Source organism: Sinohyriopsis cumingii, chromosome 4, assembly GCF_028554795.1.
Source record: "Sinohyriopsis cumingii isolate HCF-2022 chromosome 4, ASM2855479v2, whole genome shotgun sequence".
Lineage (NCBI taxonomy): Eukaryota > Metazoa > Mollusca > Bivalvia > Unionida > Unionidae > Sinohyriopsis > Sinohyriopsis cumingii.
In genome coordinates this window covers 66,334,591-66,345,444 of record NC_142964.1, presented here as the reverse complement: position 1 = coordinate 66,345,444, position 10,854 = coordinate 66,334,591, and the positions used below count along the sequence as shown (strand labels likewise).

The 10,854-nt window shown below is 33.2% G+C and overlaps 1 protein-coding gene across 1 annotated transcript; it reads left to right on the top strand.

The window, feature by feature from the left end:
- Nucleotides 1-483: 483 nt before the first annotated feature.
- On the top strand, nt 484-10,648 carry LOC149801371 (uncharacterized). The gene is made up of 4 exons (XM_089955437.1): nt 484-1,092; nt 3,672-3,760; nt 5,459-7,736; nt 10,406-10,648. The coding sequence occupies exons 1-3, from the start codon at nt 971-973 to the stop codon at nt 5,572-5,574; spliced, it is 327 nt and encodes a 108-aa protein (XP_089811563.1). The 5' UTR covers nt 484-970; the 3' UTR covers nt 5,575-7,736; nt 10,406-10,648.
- Nucleotides 10,649-10,854: the final 206 nt, after the last annotated feature.

Here is a 10,854-nt window from a genome sequence, read left to right as displayed (position 1 = left end):
ATAAATTATTTTCAATTGGCCCTAGATAGATCGCTTGGCACTATCAAAGAGGCAAACCCGATTGCGAGGAAGTGTTTTACTGAACGTGTCTGATCGCATATAGTAGGATCAATTCGCTTCAGTTCAACACTGATTTCGATAGCGGTTATATTCGGAGTTGGCAAATTTAAGATTTTTAAAGTACCTTTATTTCGTGTTCTTATTTGGTCAAAAGACAGCATTGCTTTTTCTCCTTTTGTTATTGCAGTAATGAAGGTTTTAAATATTCCTTTTGTATTATCCCTTATAACTTGATAGTATAACAAATCGAAAAACATTCATCGTAAAAATCTTCAAAGGGAGAGGAAAACGTGGCATTTTAGAAACCTTCAGTGTGTGTTACAAGATAAATTTGTCATACACCCCTTATTCCCCTAACCACACTCCTACTGCGCGCAATGGGATCTAGAGTAAGGCATATGCTTCCTTATACATGCTATTATGGAAAGCCGCAGGTACCCGGCGGTGATCACAATTTTTCCCTATATTATTATATGGGCAACAATTAGCGGCTCCGATAACAATTAGCGGCTCCTAAAATGACGGTGATTACAATCTTTCCTTATATTTTAATAGAAACTACAATTAGCGGCTCCTACAACAATTAGCGGCTCCTTCTACAATTAGCGGCTCCTAAAACACTTTTAATCTACGGCTCCGTTAATAAAAATCACAATTTACGGCTCCAGAAACACGTGAAGCTCAGTCTACAAACTACAATCGCCGGCTCCTTCCACAGTAACGCCGCTGTAATTTTGATCTCCGTCTTTAGTACCGAACGAGATTCGAACGAGATTTCAACTCAAAAACGAGATCTACTAAGCTATTATCTCCAGCTCCTACGATAGTAACGCCGCTGATAATCTTGAGCTCCAATTTATCTAACGAACCGAACGAGATTTAAACTCATAAACGAGATTTTAATCACGTGATGACATATTCGGAATACCATCATCTTATCCGCATAAGTGTGTTGTATCTTAGAAGATGGAGAATTATCGATTTATGTTTTAGAAGAGTGAAGGCCAGTCATCCAATATCATTCAATGCAAGGTATTTTTTTTTCCAATAAACGAATAATTATAAATATAAACGTTTTAGGCAGGTATATCATAAATAAATATCATAATAACACCAACAGCCCCTGTGATCTGTACTGTAGTATAATACATGAGAGACCTCGAAATTACGTATCTCATGGAAGGGTGTAGTGACTTGGAGCTTATCGCGTAGGTTGGATTTAAATTGAAATTCTTCAAATGAACTCGTGAGTAAACAGCTTTCTAACCAAATGGTGTAATAATTGATGATTTTTGTCTCTTTATATTTAACTAGTCGTTAGCTAGAATGGGCAAGACCGCTCCAGTGGCCTAGGGGTTAGTGTCCATCTCGGATGCGGGAGGTCGCGGGTTCGAAGCCCGGCCGATTCATACCAGAGATTTGTAAGAAGGATAGTAACAGCTGCCTCGCTAGACGCTCAGCATTAAGAGGTTAGTGTTAGGACTGGTCAGCCTGGTGTTAGGATTATGTGACTGGGTGGGATATATTTGTGGCATGATGCCCCAGTGCTAGACATCACAATAAACTGAATAATTCCTAAAGCTACGTTAAAACTCCAAAACATACACACTAGCATATGCTAATAGGTATATCATCACGCCATTGGGCACTGTTTTTCTTTGCCTCAGGCTCTATATTATTTGTATGTAAGTAAAAGCACACAACACCAGCCCCTTATTCAGTTTAAGAAATATCACGAATGGCTTAACGTTTGCATTAAACACCTAATATTATTGTAACACTTTGTGCTTATTTGCTTGTTTTTACTCAACAGGAATGATGTAGTTTATAATATTCTGTAAGCTTTAAATAATTCTGTACATTTCCATTATGTCGTAATGTACTCGCACAAATAATAGGGTTATTGTATCCTTTCATTTCAATATATTTCCACAATTATCTTTAGTATGGGGGACATGGGTCAGTTATTTCCCCCTTAATATTCAAGGCAGCACTTGCAAATCTGGTTTACTTTGTCTATGTTCAACTGATACTCATGACTTTCTGAAAAGTGATTGTCGTGCCTCAATGAAAGAGTGAGTAACCTTTACTATAGACATTCCTTTAAAAAGGAATATCAGATTAATCAGTCACAGTGTGAATCTGGTATTGAAATTTGTTCAAATGACTGTATATGTCTGTATAATAGCTGGCCCTGAGTTAGTACTTTTATGTTGTCTTTGCTATGTTCATTAAATGAACCTTCTTGTATCATGCATTTTGTACCTTGGCATTTCATTGGTCTTAACTGCTGATATAACTTCCTGTCTGCAGCATGTTTTATGTATACATGCATGATACAAACCAGAAATCACATTATGGTAAATATAGATACTGACATGGGTGAATTGTAATTACATTCTTTTTTTGTTTTGTCCCATTTGTACCAAAACACCCACCATCATGTTGATATTGAAATTTACACCAAGTACAAATTATTATTATTATTATTATTATTATTATTAATACTATGGTGCTTCTATTATCTTTTCAGTAGTGGTGATGATAATAATATTATCATTATCGCAAATAATCTCAGTATTTGTATCATAATGGCACATGTATGTGTTTGTATTTGTCCCTCATTGCATATACTTTGATATGGGGGGAGCGGGGCAGTAATACAAATTTCAGTCAGTAAAAGTCATTAAGTTTGTCAGGTTGGAGTTTTTTTAATGGCTTGATCACAAACAGTATAAATGCTTTGCAGAAATAATAAACGTTTTTGTAAAGTATTGTTATGGTATTTTGTGTTGTAATGTTTTTTTCACTGTTATGAAATGGGCCTGTGTGTAGGGATTTAGCCAGGTGACTTAAAGATATAATTTTTATTTGCACGAAAGTTGTGCATTATTTCATGATAAAATAAAATGTGTACATTCATTCAGGGCTGACATCAAAAGTTTATTTCCAAATGCTGTGCACATCGATGGCCCTTCATTTAAAAGCAGGGGCCCTGCCAAATTGATTCAAATTGGGCCCCACGTTTGATAAGGCCATTACTGCATTCATTGCAGAATGCAAAATATTAGGATACAATTTCCATTGGATTTTTCATTATTACCACTAGGAAATACACTGGGTTTATATTGTGCAAGGTGCAGCAATTTTGTGGGGTGGGTGGGGTGGGGTGGTCTTCTGTGCCCAAATACAGCCATAATTGCAATGTAAATACTATATACTGTTAGTTTCCAATCTTTTTGTATCAGGAAGAATTCCCAACTTTAGTATTCATTAAGGTTTTATTCCCAACTATCAACCTAGAAAATTGTTTGTGAAGTCCTAAAAGAAGTTGGCAGGATGTTCCTTGGTGACATAACCAAGTTGCTGTACATTATTTTAGGACAATTTTAAACACGTAAGAATTTATGCTTGCTATAGCAATTATTCATGCTGAATGATTGCACTATATGAGGCATCCTATGTTTTGTTTTATCTTTTGTATTGATTTTCATTGTTAGCAAAATGATTTTATTTTGTTTGCCTTTTTTTATTTTCTGTTACACTTTATTTTATCAATGAATAAAGACCACATTGATAATACAAACTGCACATTACTATTTGATTTGCAGAGAATTTGCTGATGGAATTGTACAAGAACTAGATAAGAATGATGTAGAATGGAGAAAGAGAAGAAGGCTGCATCAAAAACAATATATCGGTAAAGTGAGTTACAGTGGACAGTATTGCAAATCTTTTTAACAAGTATTCACATAAATTGCATCCCATGCAAACATGAAATATTGCAATAAATTTGTTTCTTAAAAATGAAATCTCTTTAGATGGGTCACTTGATAATAGGGTATATTTGATTACTGTTAGCGTTAGATTACATGTGAAAAAGTCCTCTAATTATGATGTTACATCAGTTTGGTTGGGAAATCTATCTATAATATAGGTCAATAAAAGAGTATCATAATAAAGCAGAGTGATTGGCGGTTATTTGTTTTAAAAAATAAGGCTTTTCATACATGGTTTACATTAGTCTCATTTAGCATTTGTCCCATTTTTGTGTGTCACAATTATATTTTGAATTTTCAGGGAGTGTGTGACTTAGTCATGAAATGTAGCACATGGATAATTTACCTACTTATGACAGTTTGTCAATTGGTATTTTTCAACAGACAGTGCTATTTATATAGCTTGTTTAATTTATGGCATTTCTTCTCAGTACACCCCAAACCATTGTATAGGTAATTAATCAGAAAATTTGATGTTAGTATAAGCTTTTAAAATGGTTCAGTCTTATTCAGACATTTCCACTTCTAAAGCGTGGTTTCAGATGTTTTCACATTTTTATCAAGGACTGTATTTTGTATGTGTCTGGTACATTTTAATTTTGAAATGGTTTTTTATGGTCAGTGTACTTATCTCTTGCAGGGTCCAAACTATATAAGGCATATTGGTTAGTAAAAAAAATGATTGCCATATAAAAAAAATGTTATTACATGCATTCTGTGAGAGATGGCTTGCAGTTGAATGGCACAGCATTGTATGATATGTAACATTTCTTCCTGTCACATCATAGTTGATGTGGCATTTGTACAGTTCTAAAGAAAATTATTGGTAAAATTATTTCCTTCCTATATATTCTTGGTAAAAATGTTCCTTTATAAAATAGGTTTTCCCACCATGCCATGTGATATGTGATTATAGATGTTATACTTAAAAAATTAGCATTTTATGAGACAAAGAAAGGAATTGTAACTATGTAACCTTTCAGGCATGGAATGTATCTTTTGCTGAATATATCTGACTGTTTGCTTCATTATAACGTGATTCTGCTTATAACACAATCGCAGCATGGCTCCCATTTTTTTAATATAAGGTGACCTCTCTTTTTAACATCTAAATACATGCTATCAGAAAAATCAATTATTCTTATCCCTAGCAGATTTATATGATCAAGAGGTTAGTTAAAATTGATGACATTGAACTTTCAATGCACATTTTCTGTAGGGAAGTTTTTCAAAAAATTTGTTAACTCGATCCAGCTTATATTGTGATGTTATTCTTTGGACCCGTGAGCAACGCATTATAAAGGGTTTTACCTGTATGTAATTATATATCAAATTTACAGAGTTATATATTGTCATACACCTAGTACATAATGTTGAAAACAGAAATGTCAAAGTTTGGGATATGATTGGAGTTTATATGATGTATACAGCTCTATCAGAATTTCATTTTCCCCCCTTCTTTGTAAGTCCAGTCTAGGGTCATGGGTATGAATATATGGTGTTTTTCAAAAGTGGGAAAAAGATAGGGACAATGTTGCTATGCTGCACACTTTTAAGTCTTGAAATATACATGTTTCTTTATTTCAATATTTTCCTGATGTTATATTTCCTTTTTTCAGATGGGTATGATAAATTGACATCTTATGGTATTGGCATACATGGTTGTATTGATAGGTATGTATGCATACATACATACATACATATGTACATACATAAAGCCACATTCAGTGGTTAGTGTGCCAGACTCAGGTCCATAAGGGGGTGGGTTTTGTATCTTACCATAGGACCAGTCTGTTCTTGGCAAGACACTTGACTCCAGTTGCCACAGCACTAAGTAACTGACCTTCGTTATTATACCTTAAAGCACCAAAACAAACGTAGCAGAGAAAATACATAAGTGGTTATGATCTGGCAGTCTCAAAGGTTTCTAAAGTTGTGACCCAGGTAACCCAATGGTCATATAAACAAATTAGCAATAGCAAACATTTAAAACATAAAATTATATTAAGTTCTAGGTAGAACCTTTAAGACCTATGATGGTTTAAAATTTTAAAACCAAAGGTACATTTTAGACCACTCATAAATCATGTCCCATAGTTAGCATTTTGAACTGTGTTTCTATCTTGAACTGTTTGTAAGTTGCATGACACAGTGAACATACACATGCATATACCACACATACACGTACACAAGGACCTAAAATCTAATAACATCCATTGGGAAAACATCTTGATTTAAATAAATTTTATTTACAGTTGGACTAAAATGTAAAAATAGTTATTTTATAAGACATTATTTTAGTAACAGATGTTTCCTATTTTAAGTGAAAGTGCAACATTAATGGGAAAGCTGAAGATTCTGCTGTGAATGTTTATGCAGATTTGTTCTCTTCATTCTTCAGCTTTTTATTATATTTCATTTCTGTTATGTACATACAGTTTATCTTGACAATGGATAAATTACCCCGCCTTGTGTGATACAATGTATTTTTAAGTAATCTTATTTTCAGTTTTTTGCAGAAGATAATATGGCTACATGCTGGAATAACTAATAGATGACCAGATATAGTTGCCTTGTACTTTGTCAATACAGTTGTTAAATCCCTTGGTAAATGAAGACAATATCAACTCACATAATGCAAATTATAAAGTAATTACATGTTTATATATATTATTGTAATTGCAGTTAAAATGTTGAATAATTGGCATCTCAGTATTGTCAGTTTTTAAAATGAAATCTTGACAGGTATGTATTTGACTTGGAATTGTAAACTGAATAAATTTATTGCAGTGTTTATTATGTCTTCCTGTTCACACTCACAATTTTAAAGGTGGGTATACTTTTTTAATGACTGTTTTATACACCCATACAAGGAAATTATATGCCAAAACAAAGTGTTACTGTAAAAATTGAATTACTTGAAGACAGTAAATGAGATATTCAAATGCAGGATTAACTGAGCTATGTCATCTCTTCTTGGACTATGGATGTAAGCAAAGCTAGATATAATTGGTTGATTGGTCAGTCATACATCTATTTGTTTGCAGGCCTGGTGTCACACATGTAAAGCTTACTATTTTGTACAAATCTTGCATTATCTCTGCTATAGTAACGGCTAAGAGGGGCAGATTTAGAACGTTTATGAACCATATCATATGAATGTTTTGCTCATCGATCTTAATTATTATTTCTTAATTGTCCTTGAAGCAAATACTGTATTGGCATTTGGTTTTGGTATTATAGGCAGTGTATCCCCTAGGGGTGCAAGACTGAGAGTCAAAAATCTCCTTGGTGTCAAAACTGGGGGTCAGACTGAGTAAAAAATAAACTTTGGTATCAAAACTGGGGGTCAAATTAAAAATTTGGGGGTCTCTGAAGCGCAAATGAGGGTGAAGGAAAATACTGATTATAGGGGAAAAAAGTATATTACTTACAGTATTCTCATGGTGAACTAGTAATTTTCTCAGTGTCTTTTTGATAACAGAACAATGCTGTTGTACACTACACAATTTGTGCAACTACCACTATGTCACAAGTTTATATGACCAGTTTATGTGGTAAGTTGGATTCCAATAAAGTTTGTAAAAATTTAGTAAAATAACAAATCTTGTACATTTCCTGTACATTAGTAAAAATACAGACAGTATTTAAAGGCAAAAGAGAACTTTAACTTCCATCACAAAAGCCGATATAAATTATTAAATTTTGTATATGATGCTAATAATATTATACTAACCTACTTTTCAGGGTGTCCAGTAAAAGTGAGAGGCAATCCAGGCACTGGAAATGGCATAGTTGCTGCAGTGCAGATGGCCTTCTTAGCAATGAAAATGCCTTCATATATGGTGCATCACATGTAAACCAGGCAGGTTTTGAATTGAAAGAAGGGTAATACAGGTCAGTTAGAAACCATTGCAAGTGCCCTTTTGTATATCTATATATTGTATATATTGTTTAACTCTTGTCCACAATTGTAAGGGTCATATGTAAGCAAGATATTGCAAAGCTAACTTTTGTCCATGATTGTAGATTATCATCTGAGATGATATTTGTAAACATGTTTACCTGGCTTTGAGTTCAGAAAATTGTTTCGTCCATTAGAAAAAAATGTTCTCATTTGCCAGGTAGTTTGCTAAAAAGTTAAACTATAAAGTAAACAGACCTTACCTTGTTTACGAATTTGATGGGAAAAGGACCCACATCCTATATCTCTTATTGTCTTAGGTTTTTATATGAAGTTTGTGATCAATTTTATATAAAGGTTGTGATCAACATAGTTAACAACATATTCCTATTGTAACATCTCTCAAGTGAAATCTGTCTTTTAGTTGTGTTCAGTTGTAATTTCACATGATTTATATACTTCATTTATTCACTGAAATAACAAAGTGCTTACAGATACTTTTGGACTGTTTTAGGATTAGAGTGAATTCCTTCAAGGACATTCTAGATTATATTATTGTGATGGATAAGATTATCACATCGGCACATTTAAGACTGTTGGAACTACAGCACATTCAAGATTGGAATCAATTTGGAACACCACTGTAATTCATTTGGAACACCTTTTTTCCTTTTGGATCTGTGAGAGCTATTTGGGATATATTTCATAATGTAAGCTACTTTTAAATTTTCACATTATCTGTGAAAATAAAGTATTTGTTGAATTTTACTTGTTGGTTTCACTTTTTTCTCTTTAAGATCTTTGAGGTATAATACCTCTAACTTCAGATCAGCATGCTCATCTGATTGAAAATAAGAGACTTTGCTCTGTAAGTGTTCTATATGTATGAAGTTATGAATGCAAGTACAATTAATGTGAATCCTTGTTATACTTTAATACCTTGTATGAGTTTCAAAAAATGAAAAGATGGCAGAAATTGGATTAATTAGTATAGCAGTTGCTTCCCGCTTCATTTTTGTCTTGTCCTAACCATATCTTTGGAGACACCCATTCGGGTCATCATCACAGACATCTGGGTCATTGCCATACCACATTTGGGTAATCATCACAAGTACATTTGGAACTCTGTCACACCACATTTGGGTCATCATCACATATACATTTGGGTCACCATCACATATAAATTTGGGTCACCATCACATATACATTTGGGTTACCATCACATATAAATGTGGGCCATCATCACATATATACATTTGCATCACAATCACATGTACATTTGGGTCAGTATTATTGTTTCAGGTCTGACGTTTGAAAAACCATTTATATATCTAATGTCTTGTGAGCATTGTCAAGCATAACATGTAATGAAAGAATACACTTTTTGGAATCCTTAGAAGTTAAAATATCATTGGTATGGATAGATTGGATGTAATACAATAGTTATTATTCTATGCATGTATTTTCTTTTTCCAGTGAACAGGATGATACAAGTTGTTCAAGTTAATTTGGCAAATTTCCTAAAATTGCCAGATTAAAACACCTGCAGTATTTGTTACATGTATGACACATGCACGAAATGAAAATATGCCAAACCACATAAACACAAAAATAGATCCCTTTTTCTTTCTTAAAAAAACCCCTTTGTTTCTCTAAATTTACATTTTCTTAAAAACATTTCTTCTATGATCACATCTGAGTCATCATTTTTAATAGACGTCAAAATACATGTACTCTGTATCACTATTCCAAGCTGTGTCTGCAGTTTGTATATGTACTGCTCATTCAGAAACATCTAAGAGACATGGTAGGACTGTGGAACATCAACAAAACATGGAGGATGTAGTTAATGGCATGGTACAAAATTTGCACCAAATGGGCTGAACTCTTTTCCGAATGATCTATTGTCATTTTGAAATATCAACAGTTTGTGAAGGAAGGACACATTGATATCCATATCTCTTTCTAAAATATGGGCTTTTAGAAATAACAACCTATTATTCTGTTGACTGCCATTGGATAGCAAGTGTTAAATACTGATTTATGCTGCAAAAATAAAAGAGGCAACATCTTTTGAATGTTTTCATTTTGCATAATAAGCTCGTACTGTTTTATGTAGCCTGCACACTTGGTCAGCAAGCTCCCAATCAGTTGGAAGAATAAAATGATCCAGGTCATTTTAACTTTTGTTGGTTTGAGAAACTACACTTTCTTCTGACAAAGATAACTGCTGGTGTTCTCTGTGAAATAAGAGACTCGATAACTTGTTTGCATGGACGTGTAGAATTTGTTCATATGCTCCTCCTGGTGTCAATATTATTTCGTGTACTAAAATTACAGGTTTTTTTTTCTCTAAAATGTTGAATTAAAAATGAAGGGAATCTACTTACACCATACATGGTAATTTACAGTGGCTTTTCTACATTTATTATTTTTATATTGTAACCAAACAATGCATTTGAACCTGTTGTAAGCTGTTATTTCAAAGACTTTAAAGAACATGGTCTCTTAAGACAGGTTTATTTTAACAAGTCAGTTATAAGAAGCATTTTAAAAAAATGCTGCTCTATGTCAGGGATGGAATATATTCATGGTGAATGTGGCTGTTAATGCTGGTTTAACTACATCAATACAATTTAATCTTAATACAAATTTTTTTCAGGAGCAGAGAACTGTTAAGCACCAATGACAGAGGAAATTCAGGACCTGAAGGAACTGTGTCAAAATAATTATACAGAACTTGATCCAGATTTTGTTAGAATTATACAAGAAGCAACAGAGACTTATCAGATACCAAATGCAGCCGAAGACTTTTATACTACTAAAAACTTTGTTTTGTCAGAAGTGATTACAAAACTGTATCATCAGATGTAACAGAACAAATTAAATTGAATTATAATTATTATCCATACAGTTATTATCTTTACTACCATGACAAATAAAATGTTTGCTTTTTACATCATGTGCTTAAGAATGAATCTAATTATCAAATCACATCACTAGCATATACCAAGAAATTAAAAGCAAATATTGTACAATTATAATAACTATGGTCTTATGAATAATGACATTATGTTAAGGTAACAATAAATACAATTCGGAGAGAGGAGC

Bases quoted from the DNA above. Each gene is read 5' to 3' on its own strand.
- LOC149801371 (XM_089955437.1), top strand. From the start codon at position 971: ATGACATATTCGGAATACCATCATCTTATCCGCATAAGTGTGTTGTAT. The intron at 1,093-3,671 runs GTATTTTTTTTT...TTTGATTTGCAG, and splicing joins CCAATATCATTCAATGCAAG to AGAATTTGCTGATGGAATTG. The intron at 3,761-5,458 runs GTAAAGTGAGTT...TCCTTTTTTCAG, and splicing joins GCATCAAAAACAATATATCG to ATGGGTATGATAAATTGACA.